Source organism: Lynx canadensis, chromosome D4, assembly GCF_007474595.2.
Source record: "Lynx canadensis isolate LIC74 chromosome D4, mLynCan4.pri.v2, whole genome shotgun sequence".
Taxonomy (NCBI): Eukaryota; Metazoa; Chordata; class Mammalia; order Carnivora; family Felidae; genus Lynx; species Lynx canadensis.
This window is the reverse complement of record NC_044315.2, coordinates 91,130,971-91,152,376: the sequence shown is the minus strand read 5'-3', so window position 1 is coordinate 91,152,376 and position 21,406 is coordinate 91,130,971. Positions and strand designations below refer to the sequence as shown.

The window sequence follows — 21,406 nt, the reverse complement described above, 5'->3', positions numbered from 1 at the left end:
GTCCACAGCCCCGCGTGACGCTTCTCACCCCCGTCAGTCAGGGTGTGGGTGCCCACACCTCTCCGGGTGCCGCTCCTTGTGGCCGGTTCCGCAGAGCGTTTCTGCGTGGCTCCCCTGTGTCAGGACCAGCCACGCTCTCTCCACGCCCCGGGCCCCGTGCAGAATTGCGGGCTGTGCCACTGTCGCGGCCAGAGAATGGCGCGTGAGAGTGGGGAGGTCGGGCGCACACGGAGCAGGCCTGCGCGCACTCGGCGGGCCGCGTGGGTCTGGCTGTCGGTGACCTTGTGTTGTTTCCGTCCTGAGATGCAAAGTGTGTTTTCTGCCATTAACATACAGGGTTGGTTTTTTTCTTTCTTTTTTAAAAGTTTGGGTTGAAGTCCTTTGATTTCTTTCTCCCTTTCTTCTGGTTTGCATATCAACCGGGAAATGGCAAAAAGGATGGTCCCTGCTTCTCGCCTTCCTTTCCCCTGCCCTCTCTCCCCCTCCCTCCCTCCTGCAGGCACCAAATGAGACACAATCTGCCAGGTCCAGCTTTAGGAACAGCGATGCATCTGGAACAGCCCCTGCTCAGAGGAAGCTGACATCCTAGGAGGTTCTAATTAGGATTTATACGCAGATGTGTTGAGGAACTCAGGAGATGACATTGAAGGCTCACAGCTGGAAGGAGCAATCAAGTTTGCCTTCACTGAGCTTCAAAGAGGATAGGCTCGGTCACGTGGTGATAGGGAAGGGCTGCAGGAACAGTTTGATCAAGGGGCAGATGTGTAGCAGATGGCTGTGCACCACCATATGCGTCCGAAGTTGCCAGGTCCCGAGCTGGTCTCTTTGCAGAGCTGCGGCTACGTGCGGCTGAGGGCTTCCTGACTGCCCTCTTCCCTCTGTCTTCTGTTACAGCGTCTTCATTTCCCGAGGACTTCTCCATTCTAACCACTGTGAAAGCCAAGAAAGGCAGCCAGGCCTTCCTGGTCTCCATCTACAATGAGCAGGGCATCCAGCAGATCGGCCTGGAAATGGGTCGCTCTCCGGTTTTCCTCTATGAGGACCACACAGGGAAACCAGGGCCAGAGGACTATCCCCTCTTCAGGGGCATCAACCTGTCGGATGGCAAGTAAGTGGGCACCGCTCGGCAGCCCAGTCCTGCCCCCGCTGGAGGGTCAGGGCAGGCCGCCGAAAGCCTGCTGGCTGCTAAGGGACCTCACGGCGGGACGCGCTTTATAAAAAGCAGGGTAGGGCCAGATGCGCACAGGCGGGCGCCAGGCAGAGGGAGGACGGGGCTCGAGTCTGGAGGCCTGGGTCCTGGTCTCGGGTCGCCCTGCGTGCCTTTGGGGAACGCTTTCTTCTCCCTGGGCCTCTCTGCTTCCCCTGTGTAAAATGCGCTAAAGTATCTCAAATGCCAGGCTCCTGGTCTCAGCAGGGACGTAAAAAATTGTGTGGTTATACCCGACTCCTTCCAGAAAAGATGTAAGATACCCTTAAGGACACAGACACATCAGAGGCGGGAGCACACGATTTAAAAAAAAAAAAAAAAGCAAAAAAGACAGGTCTTTCCAGAATTCTCTGCTGGGGGCATACCTCCACCCTGGTAGTTTGAAAGTCAGCTCGTCCGTGGCTGACACGTCTGAGGCCCTGTGCGTGATCTTCGAAGAGCCTCGGGATGTGGTCCCTGTGCTTCTCGCTGAGAACTTCACACAGGCCCACCCATCCTCGCCCTCCCCTGCAAGCGCCGTCTTCTCCAGCAGCCCGCAGTCTGCCGGAGGGTCCGGGGGGCTCTCGCGAGGCAGGGCCACTGTGTCTGCCTGCCCTTGCCCCGCTGGAGAGCCCGCGGAAGGTTCCAGAGCCCGTGCCCGGGGCTTCCCAGGGAGCTCACGGGGGCAGACAGCTGACCTGGTGAGAGGTGAGAGACGCGGAGACCTCCACGGCCCGAGCGGCCCTCCCAGGGCCACGCCGTGTGGCCGACATCTGCACCCAACCTGGTCTGATGGCAGAGGCTCAGCTCGGAGCTGCCCTGCCCCGCCCTGACGGTGCGGGAAATGGCCGTTTGCCGCAGGGCCGCCTGTGCTGGCCTTCCGCGACACGGGCCCCCTTCACCCGCTGGGCTGTCTGTTTCTCTGCAGGTGGCACAGGATTGCTCTCAGCGTCCACAAGAAGAACGTCACCTTGATCCTGGATTGTAAAAAGAAGACCACCAAGCCCCTCGACCGCAGCGACCACCCCGTAATCGACGTCAACGGCATCATCGTGTTCGGAACCCGGATCCTGGATGAGGAAGTGTTTGAGGTGAGACGGGGGAGGGGAGGCCGGCCCACGCGCCCCCTGGGCCCAGCGCTGGCGGGTCGTCACTGTTGGATACGGCCGCCGCCGCGGCTGCCCGGCTCCTCCTCGGGGACGCTGGCATCCCAACACGGCCATGCTTCCATCGGCCGAAGCCTCTACTGTCCCAGGGGGGGTTGTGGCCTGTGGGAGCGGAGAGGCCCCTTGAGGACAGCAGTCCCCAGCCCCATCCAGGGGGTCCAGGGACAGGCTTGGGAAGGACACGGGCTTCGGTGAGCGGGGCCCGAGGCTTGTGGACGCGTGCACGGCCCTGCCTTCCGGTATCTTCGGCCGTTCTGGGGAGGGGGCGGCTGTGACCGGCTGGACTGGGGGCCAGAGCCGGGCCGGTGCACGGGAGCTGCTGGAAGGCACGGACCGTGCCACCTGCGGCCTGGAGCCCAGCTTTCCGGGAGAGCGCCTCAGGGATAGGGAAGGGGCTGAGCGGAGCATCGGAGTTCTGCATCTCTGTCCTCCCAGATGGGGGTTCAGCGTCAGGGCGGTAAAGCACTCTGTCCCGCTGGTGACCAGGGGCAGGTGACCAGCGGTTTCCGGATGCCCCGGGGGAGCGCAGTGGCATCACCTGGGGACCTTTTAAAGCACAGACGCTCGGGCTTTGCCAACTGAAGGTGCTGGGGCAGCAGGCCTGGGATCTGTGTTCTAGAAGGCCCTCAGGAGACCGGTGGCCCCTCCAGCTTGGGCGACGTGACAGCCAGGACCCCTCCGCTGGACGTCTTTTCTTTTATGTTTTGCTTGGGCTTTTTGCGGAGGGAGGAGGTTCAGCTGCCACCAGGGCCCCGTGGCTGGAGCGTATTTGCAAACGGCCGTGCTGGATGGTCTCTGAGGGCTTTGCCAGCTCTCGGGGTTCGCCCGTGGGGCCTCCAGAGACGGGAGGATGAGGCGGCATCTCCTGGCGGGACTCCCCAGCGCCAGCGTGAGCTCCCTGCTCACACACTTGGCCGTGACTGAGAGGTCGGCTCTGTGCCCACCGCCCCTGTGCTCCCCCCTGAGGTGGGGTCTCCGGGTCGGTGCATCTGCTCCGTGACTTGGAGCCCCCCCCCCCCCCGCCGCCCAGGGCTGGACGGGTGTTGACCAGATCCGGGGCTCTGCGGGGGCCCCCAGAGGGCGAGAGAACACACTCTGGCCACTTCCGTTTCTGTGCCAACGGCAGTGCCGTCTGCTGCCGATTCCAGGCTCTTCCAGCGGGGAGGGTGGTCACACTGCAGCTTTGAGCAGGCGAAGAATGACTTTCTGAAAGTGTCATCCTTCCGTAAAGTCATAACGGGGCGTGTGGCATCACCGCAAAACATTCCGGGACGGACGGCGGCCGGTCCGCTGCAGGCTCCCCGGGGCCACGCCCCCTCCTTGCGCGCGCGTGCTGGATCTGGGGCCTCAGGCGAGTGGCTCTCGCATTTCCCGGCCTCGGCTTCCCCATCTGTGCAATGGGGTCACGGATCGTGAATGCAGCCGCGGCAGAAGTGACCTGAGGTCAAACGTGATAGCGCGTGTCACGCTGTGTCCCTCGGAGTAAGCGCTCGACGAACGTTAGCTGCTTGTTCTCGATTTTAGTTCAACGCCAAGGCAGGTGCGGAGCGGGGACAGAGCCCAGGGGCATCGGACGCGATGCACCAGCAAGGAAAGACCAGAACAGCGGCCTCTATGGGAGGGTGGGGCGGGAGGGTCCTCAGAGGGAAGGCCGGGGAGCCAGTGCGTGCAGGCCGGTCCGGGGGCCCTGCGGGGTGCGTCCTGGGACGGCAGGGCGGGGTGGGGCCCGGAGCCTGCTGGAACCGCCAGATTCTGCAAGTTACAGAGATACACCCTCTGGGCGCATTTCTGACCAGACTTGCCCAGAAACCCGGGATGAACTGTGAGACAGCCGGGGACGTGAGCCAGGCGGGAGGCGGCTGTGGGGTCCCCTGGGGAGCTGGTGTCAAAGGCACGGGGGTCACACAGACTGGGTTGAGCTGTCGCTGGTTCAGGTCGCCTGCTGGTGGCAGGATCCGGGTAAAGCAGATGAGCCACAGGACGCTCGTTTGTGTATGGGGTCCCGGTAGCGGCACCTGGGAGGTGCCGGGGGGGGGGGGGCTTCCCTGGGCTCACCTATCGGAGCCCTGGCTGTGGGTGCCCGCTGGGCGACGGGGAGCCAGGGTGCTGGGACTACCCATTTCTCGGTTGGTTAGGAAGTTCTGGATAACCGGAGGCGGGAAGGTGTGCCGAGGGAGGGCAGTGACCGCGCGCGTTTGAGTTCATTCGTCGTGCGGCGGTTTTTCTGTGCTGGGCAAATTCTTGGTGATTTCTAGTGCCCTTTGTGCGTTCACGGCGTAAAGATTCGGGAACAGGCTTTATCTCTCTTTAAAAAAAAAAAAATGATCCTAAAACCGATATTGCTTCCTTGATCTCCCGACCGAGCCCAGAGGCGCTCAAGAACACGAAATACTGAGACTCCGCGGCCATCGGGAAGGGCCGGGTGGGGCCAGGGCGGGGGCAGAGTCCCAGCTATACCACCGTTCACCAGCTGGGGGACGCCGGGTGAGTTGCCTGGCCCCTCCGAGACTCGGGGTTCCCATCTGCACCGCGGTCGACCCCGTTGTCACGCGTGTGCGTGAGGCAGTGCGGGGCTCGCGGCGCGGCTGAGGACAGGCCGTGTTCAGTGGCAACGGCAGCTCAGGAGCCCTTGCCGTGGCACCCGTTCTGAGCGGGAGGGGCTGCTGGGGTCGCCAGGGCTCGTGGGCCACGCACGAGGTGTCCGTGCTCTGCGGGAGGTGGTCCCCCGGACCTTCCCGGCTGGGAGACTTGCTCACGTTGGGAAACGTGACCTGTCTTCCGCAGTGAGGACCGTAGGACGCAGTGGTGCCACGCTGGGATGGAATCCGTGTGAAATGCCTGCACCCGCCAGGCCACGGCGGACCACACTGACCCGGACCCTGGGCCGTCAGAGGCTAGGCCGTGCCGAGGCCCTCTGGCCCTTTGTGAATACTGACCAGCCAGTGTGCTCCCCGTGTGGCGGCTCAGGGTCGAGAGCTGTCCCTTACCTCCGCTTTCCCAGACTCCCCTGGCAAGTTCAGTGCCAGGACTCCTGCCTTAGAGACCAGGGCCTCCAGCTGGGCAGGGCCGGCCGAGGGCGTGCAGGCCTGAGCCCCGGGCCCTGCACTGGCCCCTGCCTGCACACCGCCGTCTCGGTGCCCTGGGGGCGTGAGCTGCCGGCTGCTGTCCTCGCCTCTCTGGCAGAGTCCTCTGGCCAGGCCGGCCCTAGGGAAGGGTCAGGGGCGGGCTGGCCTGGCCGCTGCCTTCCACCCACCTAGTAGGTCCCTGCCCACACGTTCTCTGGAGGAGGGTGAGCCCATGGGGCTGCTCGGGGGCAGCGTCCTCCAGAGGATTCCTGGGAAGTTCCGTGTCCCGTGTCCTCTTCCTTCCCCGGGATGTGCCTGTGTCCTGGGACCAGCAGGCAGCCGGGGTCCCGGGGCATTGCTCCTGTCCCCCAAGGTGGAGTGGGTGCCGGGCAGGCCGAGGGCCCACTGTGGGGAGGGGCTGGGGAGCTGTTCTTTCAGAGGAGTGGTGCTGCGGCCTCCCCGTGCAGAGAAAAGTCTTGTTTTCATCTGGGGCTCAGGAACGAGCTTTGTGCATTTGGAAACACACACAAGAGTGCCAGGGGGAGCGAGTGCGTCTGGCAGGAGGTAGGAGTGGTCGTTTCCTTCAGTGGCAGAGCTGGGAGGGAGGCCGGCCAGGTCGGCACTGGCCAGCAGGGCCCCGCGACATCACCCGCCGGCGTGCTCTGCCCTCCCATCGAGCCCGGCCACTCTGGGGACACCGGCACCAGAGAGGCTGCGTAACCTGGAGAAGGTCACCCAGCAAAGCTATAGCGGAGCAGGGCCGGCCCCCAGATCTGTTGTTGCCCAGAGTATGTGACAGGACGCTGTCGCAATGCACAGCAGGTGCCACACTCCCAGCAGCCCCTGCGTGTCTTTAGCGACCCGACCAACAGAACTGGGTCCTCAGAAACTGGGTCACGACCTTCCCCAGCCAGGGTGAACCCCCGGTGGCCCAGACGATGCTGGTGGGTGCTTGTTCCCTTGGCCCCACGCGGGCCCGAGGACGTCGGAGTCCCCTGACCTGTGGGGTCTGTGAAACCCCGGAACCTTCCAGGAAGGGCCAGCGCAAACTGGGTTTGCAGGCTGCCCCACCTGCCCAGCACCCTCCCGGCCCCGTCTCTGAACCGTGCGGAGGGCCCAGCGTGGCCCTCCCCACCCTCAGCTCAGCTGCTGTTCCAGAAGGAGGGGTCTGGGGGTGGGGCTCAGCGGGGGTTGGGGGAGGGCCTCTGTGGTAGGAGGACCCTCGTCTCCAGGAGGGAGGCCCTCCCCAGGGGCCAGGGAGCCAGTGAGCTCTGGGCCAGGAGCCAAGTCTGCTTTTAAAGCTGCTGAATGTTTCAAGGGGAAACGAGACCAAACAGGCTGTAAACTGGGGCTTTCTCTGCAAAGCTCCGGGGGCCGGCGGGAGGAAGACGGCATCAGACCCGGGTGACGGTCCTCCCGTCTGTCTGCCTGCCTCTCGTTTGGAAAGACCAGCGATTTACCTCATCCCTGATTCCCATTTTCCAGAGGCCTGGCTTTTCCACTGACATGTTCTTTCCTGGAATTCAGCATTCCTGGGGCAGGAGCGGGGCCTCCGCGGAACGGGGCTTCCCTAGCGATACCCAGGGTGGCCTGGGGTTCCTCCGGGGAGCACAGAGCCACCCTCGCTCGATGCGCGGTTGCTGGCCTCGGGATCTCGCCGGGCTTGGCGTCTGAGGCCCGGGTCCACGTGCTGGCTCTCGCTGTCCCAGCCGTGAGCTCTGCAGCCGTCCCGTCGCCTGCCACAGGGGCGCAGGCGAGGGACCCAGGGCTGGGAAACCGCAGTCTGGGGGCCTCTGGAGCCGCCAGACTCGTCACGGGACAGCAAGGGGGGAGTCAGAGAGTGAAGAAATGCCACAGGGACGGCGGGGTGAGCCATTCGCGTAGCCTGGGACTGCTGGAACCGGCAGGTGGCCCCCGTGCCCTGTGACCCTGGCGACCGTTTGCAGGCCGCCTGGCCCTGCTGGATCCGAAGCCCCTCCCTGACCGGCGCTCTCGGTCATTCCGCTTCTGTCAGCCTCCCCGTGGCGGCGTCGTCTCGACCCAGACGTCTCTGCAGAGCGGAACCGCGGGCACGTCCTAGGGTGTGCTTTTCCTGTCCTTGGAAGGTGGCCGAGAGGGGCGCACTTGTGGGGCTGGCGGGGCCAAATCCGCGTTGGGTTTCAGACGCCAGGTGGACAGACGCGCACGCGGTGGGAGGGGACCCGCCCGAGGCTCCCGGCTCTGCTGGCGGTCGCCGGTGTCTCCCATCCACGTCCCCACTGGTTGACGGTGTTGAGGGGCCAGTGCCCCTGCCCCCCACCCCTGTCCACAGTGTCAGGCCCGGCGGGGACCGCGGCTCTGTCCCCCTGCTGCCAGAGTGAGGTCCGGGCCGCCCCAGACACGGCCCCCTGGCCTCTGCACGGAGCCCGAGCTGTGCAACCGTGCGGGACGCTCTGACTTAGCCCGTCATGACCCCCGGCGGGCTAGACCCCAGGGCTAGGTCGAGGGCCTGGGGGAGAGGGCAGCTCAAACCCGGGCTTTCTGACCGCAGATCGCATGTCCTGGACGGGCGCCCAGCAGGTGGAGCTTGGAAGGGCCCAGACCCTCCAGCATGTCTGCTCCCGTTCCCGCCTGCTCCTTCGGGCCCCTCTGGGCTCTTCCTCGGAGCGCCCTCCTGCCGTCCGGCTGTGTGAGGGGACAGCCCTGCGCCCCCGGAGGCGGTTCTCGGGCAGACCCCATGGGACGTGGGGGGACATGAACGAGCAAGGTCAGGGCCTCTTGACTGGGTCTTCAGCTCCCCCCACTTCCCAGGGACCTTCCCTAATTCCCGGAAGGGCAGCGATGTTGGCGTCCCCACGAGTCTCCACAGTTTGGTGGCTTAAAAATACAGAAACTTGTTCTCTCCCGGTTCTGGAGGCCAGAAGTCTGGCCTCAAGGTGTCGGCAGGGCTGTGGTCCCTCCAGAGGAGCTTGGTGGGGGTCCCCCCTGCCTCTCCCAGCTCCTGGTGGCCCTGGGGTTCCTTGGCTTCTGGCCACGCCCTTACAGTCTCTGCTTCCACGCGTACGCCCCTTCCCCTCTTCTCGTCTGTCTGCTCCTTCTAAGGACGCTTATTAGATTCAGGGCCACCCTAATCCAGGATGTTCTCGTCTCGAGAGCCTTAACCTTGTTACATCTGCCAAGACCCTGTTTCAAGTAAGACCCCGTTGGTTCTGGGGGCTAGGATGAACACTTGGAGCTGTCTTTTGGAGTCGCTATTTAACCCGTTACCCAGACCAGTACGGAAGGGGGTTCGCCCATCAATTCCCGTAGGACACATGTGGGTAATGACAAGCTAGTCCCTGGGCGTGGTTTCACACTGAGGCTTTCTTGGGCCTTTGAGTCGGGTCTGGCCAAGGAGGCAGGATGCTAAGGTTTTCCCGGCTGGGGCGGGTGGTCAGGGGCAGTCCTGTGCGTGGCTCCTGGCTTGTCTGGGCGCCTGACTGGCCAGTAGGACAATGTGCAGGGAGTTTGGGGTACATTTCTGTGTCCAGGTCCAGGAGGGGCTGGGCAGCGGGCAGGCGTGGGCCTGGATTCTTGCCTGGCGGCTAGCAGCCTGCAGGCTGGGGGCCCGTGACCAGCTGGGCGGCGGGTGGGGTGGCTGCCTAGCGGAGGCTGGCAGGAGCAAGGGGGCGGTGGGTCTCAGGCTGACGGCCACGCCAAGGGGCTCTCATGTGGGATTGTGCGTCGAGGGGTCAGGGGTGTTCGGGGTGGGGACCGGGCTCTGAGGATGCGCCCCTGAAGCTGGCCTGGGTCATGCCGGCTGCTCTCATGGTCCCTGTCGAGCCAAGCAGCTGGGGCAAGTGCTTGGCTCTACCCGGGGGTGGGGGTGGGGGGCGAACTAGGAGGGGGTCAGAGAGACCCCGCGGGGTCGGACGGGTCTCGCTTCTGTCCCGCGTCGTGGGACCTGGCATTTGCTGCGGCCTGGCCGGAGAGGCCTTCAGTTTGTTCCGTGGAAACCGTGAGCGCAGGACCCCGTCCGGGCCCAGGGGGCTGATGCGGTGTTGGGAGCCCGGCCTGCGGGATGACCTTCTGGTGTGTGGGTCCCTGGGGAGGGTCGGCAACCAGGGTTCCAGGGAGCGAATGTCATTTCGCGGCCGCCTGTGGTGCTGCCGCGGGTACGGGCTAGGTCACATCAGGGGAGGGGAGGCGCATCGGTGGCTCTCCTGGAGGCGCAGGGCATCGCGGCCGATGCTTCTGGACGCAGGTAGCGGGGGGCAGTGGCCCAGGAGGGCCCCCTTGCCCAAGCTGGGGAGCCGCCCGTGTGGGCAGCTGGAGGGCAAGGGGGGTCCCGCTGTGTGCGGGGGGTCTTTTTCTTGGCTGCCGCCAGCTGTCGGGGGGTGTGGGGAAGCTTCAGCCTCGCCCTGGTCCCCATGGACCCCGCGCACGGACTCGGGTGGGCCTGGGACTCCAGGGCGGAAGATGGGGCCGCCAGGCTTGTGAGTGGCGAAGGTAACGCCTGACGAAGCCCCCAGCGCCGGGCATCAGTCCACCTCCAGGGTGTTCTCCGAGGGCCCCCGGATGCGGGCGCACGTGTGGCCGTGACTTGTCAGACTCCCCCGACCGCCGCGGTGGGTGGTGAGCTGCTTGTATCCGGACCGTGCCTTCGGAGAAAGAGCCTCCGGTGCCGGAGGGTCCACGCGTGCGCTTGTGGGGTGCCCCCTTCCTGAGCGTGTGTCCTAGCCTTGGGGGGACCCCTGGGCTCTGAGAGCCGTGAGGAGTGTTTGTTGGAGGGCGGCGGTGGTTGGCCTCCGAGTCTGCGTCTCCGAGAACGTGGAAAGCCCGTCGCAGACGCATTCCCTGCCCGAGTCACCCCGGACTTGTCTGGAAGCTCTCGGCTCCGGGAGGGACAGGCGCTGGGGGCCTCTGCATCGGAGGAGCCCAGGCACCAGGCCGAGCCAGGAGGCTTGTTCAGAAAACCCGAGGCCCCGAGATGGGGCGGGGGCTGTGCCTCCGAACGTGCTTCCTCTGTTCCGCTTGGAAAAGCAGATAATAGTGACGTCCCTCCCGGCGTTCAGGAAGGTGCCTCCTGCCCTAGCTGCTGGTGGTCTTATCCTGATAAGTGCCCTGACGATCCTTCGTAGCAGCCCAGGACACGCGTGGCGTTGGCTCCTCAGCGCTCGCGGGGTACCTAGAGTCCAGAGAAGTAAAGCCACCTGCCCCAGGTCGCACAGCCGGGAAGTGCGGGGCCAGACTTTGGGCCCAAGTCCGGACCCTTTTCCTGGATCCGGAGGGCATCCTGATTCTCAGATGACGTCAGCCTTCGTCCCTGTCCCTTGGGTCCCTTTAGGCGGCACCGCTGCCTGCTAAATTCCCTCTGGCGGGGCCCCTCCAGCCGGCCTCCGTGGCCCCAAGGCCCCGAGTGCCCTACTCAGAGTGACCCTCCTCCTTCCTGCCCCGGCCATCTCAGGCCCCGGATCTTCCCGGCCTCTCCAGGCGGCATCTGTGCAGCGACGGCCAACCCCACAGTCCGTGCCCTTAAGCACGCCCTTGAGCGAGGTCTGGGGGTGACCAGCCGGCAGCCGGGGGTGAGGGTGCATCGGGTGCAGAGTTTTCTCAAGTGCGGGAGCGCCCGGCCCCTGAGCCCCCCTCCCACCCCCCCGAACCTTCGCAGCAGGGATGTGTGTGCTCTGGGTGCAAGTGAGAACCTTCTGACGGCTGTGGACATGCCGAGGGACCCTGGTCAGGCCTGACTGCCACACATGACCCCAGGTGACTCTCTCGGTTGACAGCGTATGACTCAGAAAGGTCTTTGGGGCTGGGAGCGTGCTCTGGAACCGAGAAAATGAAGTTCATCGGGGATGAGTGTTTCTGTATTTGGGTTCAAAACAGCCAGCTGCACCAGCACGGGGTGGAGAGGCGTGGTGGCGAGGCATTTCCTACGGAGGGCGCGGAGGGGTGCGTGTGCGTGTCCATTAGGGGCCACGGTGTGATGTGCCACCTTAGTACATTCGGGACAGAGGGCGGGGTGGTCGCGGGTGCGGACTGTGCCTGGTGGAGGCTGAGGTAACGACCTGGGGTCTGAGCCTAGGGTTCTCAAGGCAAGAGAGAGAGAGAGCTGGTGCCCGAGGGTGGGGAGTCTCCTCCGGGGCGTGGGGATAAGCTGGTGGGCGAGCGAGGACCCGAATAGGCTCTGGACCTCGTCTGCCTGGGCCCAGCTCTGAGGCCGCTCCTTCCGGGGTGCGTTCCTTGAGCCCCCGGTGGTAGCTCATGACGACATCACCTGGGCTGCCCCCCGAGGCAGCATTAAAGCCTGAGGGTGGAGGCTGGAGACGCCCACCCCCTCATCTTTGGGTCCGTAAACCTCAGGACGGGGGTGCCGGTTGAACAAGTGAGAGCAATGAGTGGTGGTGACGGCGGTGGCCCTCGTTCACCTGTCCCGGCCTCACTGGGTTCCAGGCCCGCCGAGTGTCCCGCACAGGCCGTCACGCTTCGTCCCGAGCACGCTCCTGCCCAGTGGGGCTCACAGGTGAACACGCGGAGGCCCGGAGGGATGAAGCGATTGTGCTTCAGGCCCCGCGGCCGGGGAGGGAAGGACCCAGTGCCCCGGCCACCGCGGCCAGCGCCCTGTGCCTCCCTGCCGCGGTGCCCGGGGTCCACGTTCCTTCTGTGCAGGTTGTCGCAGGGTGCCGTCCGCCGGGCTCGGAGGTCCCCCACGCCCCGTGGTCGGCCCAGTGGCGGCAGGCTCGCTGCTCCCGAGGGTCCGGAGGGGGGAGGACAGGACAGCCTCCCTCGTGGGCCACCCAGGTGGCGAATGGCTGTGCTGGGGGCCAGATGCCCAGAGCGAGGTGTCCTGGGCCACACGGCTGGTGGGCAAGGGTGTGAGAGCCACGCCCTACAGAGAGTGGTGGGATACGGAGGTCGTGGGCCATCGTCCTGGCCCCTGCCTCTGGTTCTGCCGGCCTGTCAGTCTGGGGACGAGGTGTGCCCTCTCTGAGGTCACCAATCTGACCCTGTGGTCACTTCGGCCAGTTTCGGCGTCTGATGAGACTGAGACCTGACCCCCCACCCCGGGCCACCGTGCCCTGGCCTGTCACGGAGACGTGTGTGTGTGCAGACGGGACCCTAGACACCCTGGAGCAGTACCTGCTGGTGGCAGAGGTGACCATTGGATCGGGACCGGAGGTGCCCACGTAGCGGGGATGGTCACGGATGGGCCACGGGCCAGGCGGCACCTGGGGGGCAGCACAGGGAAATATTTCTTTAACACCTGCCCACATAGCGTTAAACTCGCTCTCAGGCTCCACGGGTCCTCCGAAAATCGTGGAAAAAATTATCTCGACCTCCTTTGGCTCGGGGCCTGCCTTTTCCATCGTGTGAGTCACGGGTCAGCAGTGTCGCACAGGGTTTTAAATGTGACTTGTTGGGGCCACGAGGGCTCGAACAGGGACATACGGTGGCCTTTCACGTGTGGTGCCTCCCGGGGCACCGAGGAAGCGGCTCGTGAGGAGGGCCCCCCAGGCTCCCCCGGCCCCTGTGCACGGGTCGGGGCGGTCGGAGTTGGCCAGGGTCCCCGGGGGAGGAGCGCCGGGCCAGGGTAGATGATCGTGGCTGACGCCTGCACGCATGCCTGGTGCTCGCTGTGTGCGTGTGCCTGGTCGCAGTACGTGCTACCCGCCTCCTGTTCACAGAGGCCGGGGTGGCCTCCGCTCTCCCGGGGCCCCCCAGGCCCAGCACCGCTCCCCCTGAGACGAGCAGACCGTGGCTCGGCGCCTCGTGGGTCAGGATGGAAACCCCGGGGTGCCGGCCTCCCTCCCCCGTGCCTGGAGAGCCGCGCTGGGACCCCCGTGGCCGTCCCCGCGGCGGGTGGCCGCACCCCGTGGCCCGTGTGGGGCGGTGCCGGTCTGTGGCCAGAGCCCGCGGCCGGCAGCCGGGAGGTCGAAGCTTCCCTCCCGATTTGGCTCCAGGGACAGCCCGCTCGCCGAGCGTTTCGCCGGCAGTCTCGGGCGAGAGGCGTCCGCCTTCTCAAATTATCTGTGTGTCTCCGCTTCCGAACATGAAGGGCTCTGGCTGAAATTCGACTACGCGACCCGCGGGGAGAGCCGAGCGCGTGGCGGGGCCCCCGCGGGGCCTGTTTGGGTTGGACGAGGAGGGCCGTGGCTCAGGCGGTTTTGTTGACAGGAGGGGAAAGAAGCCGGCGCGGGACCGGAGGGAAACATTTAGCCGATTTAGCTGCACGGATGCGCCAGGCGGGGACGTACCCCCGTTTGGGCAGACTCCTGCTTCCGGCTCCGCGGCCCCCAAGGCCGCAAAGCCCTCCAACGAAAACTCTGCAGTTTCCTCAGCTCCTGAGCAGAAACGCAGCCCGGATAAGACCTCATTATCGCAAAAGCAGAGCTGGCTCCCTCAGCAAAACGCTCCTGGCTCGGCTGCGGCCAAGGGCAACGGGCACCCCGCTGCGTCCCAGTGGCTGCCGCCGGCCCGTCCTCGCCAGGAAGCAGGGCCGCTGACTGTCGCCTCAGGGTCGAGGATGCGCAGCGGAGCCCAGCGGCCGTAGCGACCGTCGGGCACCGCAGCCGGAGCTTCTCGGGGCTCGGCCCGGCTTTGCTGACCTGGCGGGGGGGGGGAGGCAGAAGCGAGGCGTGTGAGAGCGGAAGACTGGTCCGCACCTGAGCGGGGAGTGCAGGGCAGGGTGGGCACTTGTGGGCGGGGGGCCCAGATGGGGACTCGGGGGCAGCGGGTGGTCCTGAGGCCGGGGCAGAGCCACGGTTGTCGTACGAGCGGGACGTTCCACGTGAACTCCGCGGGGGCCGGGCTGCTCTCGGGTGGCAGCTACAGGACAGCGACTCCGGAGCCCCCGCTCTGCCCGTGCAAGAGGGACCCCGCCTCTCTGAGCCTCAGTGTGTGCGTCTGCGAAACGGGGGGGGAGACAGGAGACACTGGGCGAGCGCACCCACGTGAGCACAGAGGAGCCACGGTGAGGAAGCTGTCATGGGGAGGGGGTCAGGGTCACCAGAGCCCAGGGACCGGGTGGCTGTTGCTGAGGGAGGGGACCGGGGCTTGGGCCCCTTGGTAGGTCAGCTGCCTGGCTGGGGCTGGGCCACACGTGACCCCGTAGGGACCCAGTGAGGGTGGGGGGCATGTCACCCACTGTCAGGCCGTGAGTCCAGGGGCGTGTGCCTCGTGCTCCCAGAGGGGGGCTGGGGGCGGCTGGAGGGGCTGCCCCCTCGCTGGGCCCCGCGGACCGAGCCGTCGGGCGGAATCGGGGCCGGGGGTTTACCCACTGTGCAGGACTTTGTGGGTTCCCCGGGGGCAAAGTCAGGCAAAGCTCTGTGGAGGGAGAGGGCTTCTCCCAATCCGAGGGAGAGCCGGGGCCATGCTGGGCAGGACGGAGGGGGCAGTCCACACTGGGGTGGGACTGGGGGGCTGGGAGGAGGGGCACGGTGTGAAAAGGCGTCACGCAGGGTCACTTTGGGGGACGGGAAGCCAGGGACTGCAGGGGGAGAACGCAGTGCAGCATGGGAACGCTCCGTGGATTCCGGCCGCTGCTGTTGGGGAGGTGGCCGTGGCTCAACTAGTGAGACCTTGGTGGAATGCCATGGGGCGAGGAGTAGGTACACACTGGGTCCTTCTTGGCTCTGGAAAATTCTCGGGTCGCACTGCCTCAGTTTCCCCATCTGTGAGCGGGGGTTGTGGGAAGGCTCAGCAGCCAGGCACTCACAGACCTGGCACTGTGGTCCCCAGAGTGGAAGGACTCCTGGCCTTGGACCCCGGAGCCTTTCCCCCGCTGAGGTCCAGGGGACCCACCCCACTGACCTCGCGCTCCTCATCCGTAAAACGAGACAGTTTTACTACATTGGGATTTTGGAGCTTTTTGAAACAACCCCGTAAACCCTTTCTTAACAAACATCTGGGGGGGCAGCCTGGCGTGCCAGGCTTCTCCACGGAACCCCTTTGGAGAAGCCCCAGCTGGGCTGAGCTCCCAGGTCCCCGTCCTGAGGGGGTGGTGAGGGGCAGGGAGGCCGCGGGTACAGGACGCACAGGGCTCCCAGGAGCGCCCGGCAAAGAGCAGGCACCGCGGCACACGTAGTCAGTGCCTTAGAGACAGGCCACGGCCGTCGGTTTTAGTTGAGCAACAGTATCGGTTATTGATGGGGAACACGGAGTCATTGGAATGTGAGTCTCTAGGCCTCAGGGGGAGCCCTGCAGCCTGGCAGGTGTCCTTTCCCCGCTCGACCCTCCTGGGGCCAGCAGGAGAGCGCCCCTGGGTGGCGGGGCCGGGCCGGGGCGTGAGCCCCGACCGTCAGCACTTTGGGAGGCTCCCTCTCCAGGCCCGGCGTCCACCCCCCTGCCCCTGCCGCCCCAGAGCTCCCGACATGTTCAAGGCGCCTGGTGGCCACAGGCAGTAATGTCCCCTCACTTTCTCCCAAGGGTCCCTAAGGACAGAAGCTCTCTGTTTCTGTCACCCCGACCAGAAGGTCACGCAGAGGTCACCTTCTGCACTTCACGTACACACGTGTGTCCATGCACACACATGCACACGCACATGCACGCACACACCCCCTCACACAACTCCAGATCTTACAAGTGAGCCATGAATCTTTGAGTTTGCGGGTTGCTAGGCTGCCTCCGGGGAAGGGGGCGGCAGACTTCCAAGGTCAAGGCCAGGCTGGTTGAGGGTTCCTGGTCAGGGTTCCCCCACCTGAGAGGGCAGCTGGATGGGAAAGATCCTGGGGTGCCCTCCATGCTTCCGGAGGGTCAGGGAACCCACCGGCAGCTCTGACCTGTGGCCAGCCTCACGGAGCTGGCGGTCAGCTTCCAAAAGGCCCAGCCTGGCCCCCGAGGGGCTGAGGCTGTGGGCAGCTGGGGCCTCTCATCCAGGCCCCCCAGCATCTCCCACCCGCAGCTGCCGAGAAAGGCTTTGCCAGGAAGAGGGGGGCACACGGAGTGAATCTCAGGGTTTCCCATCACAGCAGGCATCGTGAAAATGCTCTCACAACCGTCACAAAGTCGTGATCGTTCGCGTTACATCTGAAAGACACTACGGACCGGAGTAGGGCCAGTCAAGGGGCAGGCCGGCGCCCAGTTGTTGGGTGGTGGCTGCTGGGAGCTCCGGGTGGAGAAAGATTCTGAGGTTGTGTCTGGTCTCAGCAGGAGTAAGTTCACTGGGGGCTGGGATCTCCGCAAAGGGCACACGGGTATTGGCGCCCTCCCCACCTGAGAAACAAACCGTCACGTGTGCAGGGAAGAGGTCACAGCGGGTTGGAAGGAGCTCTGGATGAGGACCCGGGCCCAGACCTGACCCAGCTCCCGTGAGGCTCAGTGTGTGAACCTTGACACCCGTGCTCCAGTGTCCCCTTCTCACAGTAGGGCAGGGGATGGGTGGATTCCTGCCCTTTGAGACGTGCACCCACAGCACAGAGGGGCACCTTTTTTGGTGTGGAAACCCACTCGGGGGGTTGTGGGCAAACTAGTTTTAACCAAGTGTAGGTGTCTGCGGAGGAGGGCGGGCCCTGGGAACGAAGGGGCCTTCGTGCTCGCAGGGACCCTACGGCGGGGCCCTCTGCTGCAATGTGGGGAGTGGGCGAGGCAGGCAGGGAACCGGGGCTGGCCGAGGGCCAGGTCGGCACCAACCGTGTGCTCGGATTCCAGAGCCCTGGGCGAGTCCCTAGGAAGCACCCGGCCCCTGCGTCTGTGCGTGGGTATTCGTGCCCTAGCCTTTAGCCTTGCTCCCTGCCTGGTGTCGGGGGGCTGCCCGGACCACCGTGCGGGGCCTGTGAAGCCTGGTTCTGGGCTGGGCGCCCTGGGGTGCAGGGACACGGATGTGCCGGATGTGGCCATGGCCCGAGGACTTGGGGTTCCTGGGGGGGCAGGCCCTTTACCAGACAGCTGTTATCCCCGTGTGCCACTGCGCATGCAAGGGGTGCACCGATGCCAGCTGCCCCAGCCACCCCCAGAGCCCCCCGAGCCCCCTCTTCCTTACAGAGATTGCATTTGGAGAACATACATTCAGATGTCAAGCTGCCAGTTGAAGGAAGAAAATGTTTTATTTGAATTGGATGAAAGTCGAACCCAAAGTCCTGTTGCTTAATAAAAGTGTGTGGTTTTGATTCACTGTTCCTGTCACGTGGTTCTCGTCTGTTGGAGAGTTTACAGTGTGGGCCAGGAGCCTCTGACATCCAAAAGGAGAGGGAGAGGCAGAGAGGGACGAAGAGGAGGGAGAGGGAGGGAGAAGGAGCAGGCGGGCAGCTCTGTGAAAGGGGGGACAACTGAACTTGGGGAGGGGAGCCCTCTGCACGGAGACAGGTCAGCTTGGGGGAGTTCTGAGCCCCTTGCTGGTCCTTAGGTTTTTCAAACTGAAGCGGGGCGGGGGGGATCACATATTTGGACCCATGTGTCAGGCATCAGGTAGGATGGGCCTCTTCCGGACTCTAGGACTGTCACCCAGTTCTGCCACTGAGTCATTCCCCCTGTGCCCCGTATCTGGGCCAGTTTTCCCGCAGAGCCTTCTGCGAGCCAGGGAGGACGTTTAGTGACTTTGAGCGGCACACCCTGCCAGCGTCCCATTGTCCAGCATGGTCCAGGATCCAGCACAGAGGAGGGGTTCACACACCTTTATCAACTGAAGGTCAAGGAGGGCGTGGCTTCCTTGCTTGGGCCCACGGTTTTGACATGTGCCGAATGAGCACCACCTCTTTGGGTCAAGGTCATGGGTACGTGTTCTGTTGCTTCACTCATGGCTCTGTCTTCAGGAGCAGAACATGCCTTTAGTTGGACCATGGGAGAGTGGGGGGGGGGGGCGGGTACAGGAACAGGGCTAGTCTCAGGTCTTTAGAAAGGGACAGTGGGACGTAAGAGGCATCGATGACGACCAGAGGAATACGCGGTCTGGGTGTGCATGTGATCTTACCCATGGGCATAAGGCAAGTGCAAAGTGTTAGGTAGAGTGTGGACACTGCCAGGCAGTGGTTCTGGGCCACGGCTTCTTCCCTGTGTGTGATACAGGGAGGGGCTGGCACTTAGTAGGTTCTCAATAATTGCTATTGAATGGATGATGGATGGATGGATGATAGATGATGGATGGAGGGCAGATGGGTGGTGGGTGGTGGGTGGGTGATGGATGGATATACAGTTGATGAATGATTGACGGATTGGGATAGTGTATAGATAGATAGATGTGCATGTGGCAGGATGGGCTCTGGGCCAAGGAACTCAACAACTGGCACAGCCCCTAATTATTCTTTCTTGGGCACCATCTCTAATGACATAGTTCCAACGTTTGGCATGCTTGTCCATACTCCTTTTCCTCCTTTTGAGCCCAGGCAGGTCGTATAAGTGATTGATTTGCGCAGGCTACATTGAGCTGGCCCCACCTCACCTGCTGTGTGACTGTGGATGCCAGACAGGTGACCTCAGGGCTTTGGGTTTCTCAGCTTCAGATGGGAATTAATAGAACATCATTCATAGGGTTCTTGTGGGCACAAAAAGAGTGGCAGCATGCAGTTTCTTTGTCTTCTATCTGACCTGTAGTAAACATTATCTGTACGTTAGCCATTAATAAAATCATCACGACATCGGTTTATATCCATCTGGTTGGGACCCAAGGATCTTCTGCCAGGAGGACATCAAATGTTTGATAACATTCATGAGACCTATGGTTCGTGTTCCCTTTTGTTTGTCTGCTGTTGACGCATCTTGATGAGATCAGCATAAAATAGAACTGCATGCTTTTCCCAGCTCGCATGGTGGGACTCTTGGCTGCCGTGGCAATGAGCCAGAATGCCAAACGGTGGTTGGCAGCGTGGGCTTATCCAGGTGGTAGCATGGGTCTGTTCTTCATTCCCTTCCATAGCTGAATAATATCCCAGTGTATGGACAGGCCACAAGTTGTTTATCCGTTCATGCGCTGATGGACCTTTGGGTGGTTCCCACCTCTTGATGCTGCTGTGAGCATGGGTGTCTGTGGACCTATTTGAATACCTATTGCGATACTTTGTGGGTGAATTGTTTACATGCCTTGCCTTAGTTCCTAGGATTGGAATCTCTGGGTCAGAGGTTATTTTCCTCTTTAAAAATACTCCCCCACCATAAGGGTAACAGGGAAGGAGGCAACATATCATATCCTCAAGCCCTCGCTATTTAGAGTGGAAGTTACAGCTTGCACTTATCACCCACAGTTCACAAAAGCTCTGAGAACATGGCTGGTACCTGGCAGGTGCCCAACAGGTGTCTGATAAATGGAAGTGGGTGGGTGGCTGGACGCATGGGTTAGATGGGTGAATGGGTGGGTGAGTACAAGGGTGCAAGGATGAGTGGGTAGATGGATGGATGGGTGGGTGGGTGGATGGATGGAATGAGTGGCTGGATGGGTAGATGGATGGATGGGTGGGTGGAAGGGTAGATAGATGGATGGGTGGGTGGATGGATGGATGGATGGATGGGTGGATGGGTGGATGAGCGGGTGGATGGGTGGATGGATAGATGGATGGATGGATAGATGGGTGGGTGGGTGGGTGGATGGATGTATGTATGTATGGATGGATGGTTGGATGAGTGGGTAGATGTGTAGAGGGAAGATGCGTGGATGGATAGATGGGTGGGTGGATGGGTGGATGGGTACATAGGTAGATGGATTGATGGGTGGGTGGGTGGGTGGGTGGATGGATGGATGGATGGATGGATGGATAGATGGGTGGGTGGGTGGTTGGAAGGGTGGCTGGCTGGCTGGATAGATGGGTGGGTGGGTGGGTGGATGGATGGATGGATGGATGGGTGGATGGGTGGATGGGTGGATGGATGGATGGATGAGTAGATGGATGGATGGGTGGGTGGATGGATAGATGGGCAGATGGATGGGTGGGTGGATGCATGGATGGGTGGATGGATGGATGGGTGGATGGATGGATGGATGGATGGATGGATGGATGGATAGATGGATAGATGGGTGGGTGGGTGGTTGGAAGGGTGGCTGGCTGTCTGGCTGGCTGGATGGGTGGGTGGATGGATGGATGGATGGATGGATGGATGGATGGATGGATGGATGGAAGAATGAGTGGGTGGATGGGTAGATGGATGGATGGATGGATAGATGGGTGGATGGATGGGTGGGTGGATGGATTAGATGCATGGTTGGATGGGCTGGCCATCCTAGCTTGAGTGGTGATTCGAGGGCACCTCCCTGAAAGGAAGGCTGGTCCTGAGGACAAGCTCCTCCCAAGATTTGTCTGGGCTGCTCACCACCTCAGGGCATCAGGCTGGCCTCCCGGATCCCCATGTGAGTCCCCGGTGCGCCACTTATTCGAGGACTTTTGTCCTTTTCCAGGGTGACATCCAGCAGCTGCTCTTTGTCTCGGACCATCGGGCGGCTTACGATCACTGTGAGCACTACAGCCCAGACTGTGACACCGCGGTCCCCGACACCCCCCAGTCACAGGATCCCAACCCGGATGAATATGTGAGTTGGCCCCGTTGGTTCATGGCAGGGCTGTAGGCAGGCCCCTTGGTGGGGGGGCAGGGCAGGCAGGCCAGCAGGGGTGGAGGGACACAAAAGCCGGGGACCAGTGTTCAAAATAAACCCACTGGGCGAGAGTCAGAGGCTCGTGGTCTGTGGAATCCTGCTCACCCACCCGCCCCGCGTCGGCAGCACCTTGCTTAAGCCCACTTGGCGTTCTCCCCACCTTTCCGAGTGGAGATCCTCCCACCTCCTGGTCACGGGTGACTCACGTCTTCTGTCGTGTTCAACCTGCTCTCATTAGTCCTCTGGCCTCCTTCTGTGGTGACCAGTCAGAAGAGGAAGGGTGTCCCTCGTGAGGCCGAGGTCCCATGGCCCAGGCAGGTCTTTGAGGCCTTCTGGCCGGACTCCTGCCCCAGTTTTGAGGGTGACACCTTCCCTGTCGCTATGGTTTGGGGCCTCAGCAGAGGTCAGGGGATCCTGAGTGACAGCAGCATTGTCACAAGATGCCACAGTTTGGCCGGCTGTCCAGGCCCTTGGTCCTAAAGTGTCAGCACGTCTGTACCTTTTAGGACTCGACTTT

The 21,406-nt window shown here is 63.1% G+C and overlaps 1 protein-coding gene across 1 annotated transcript in view; it reads left to right on the top strand.

Annotated features, from left to right (window-relative positions):
* COL5A1 (collagen type V alpha 1 chain) overlaps window positions 1-21,406 on the top strand; it is a 148,662-nt gene that overhangs the window by 38,607 nt on the left and 88,649 nt on the right. The window contains 3 exon segments of the mRNA XM_030293787.1: window positions 895-1,108; window positions 2,115-2,277; window positions 20,695-20,826. Coding sequence (XP_030149647.1) covers window positions 895-1,108; window positions 2,115-2,277; window positions 20,695-20,826 — 509 coding nt within the window.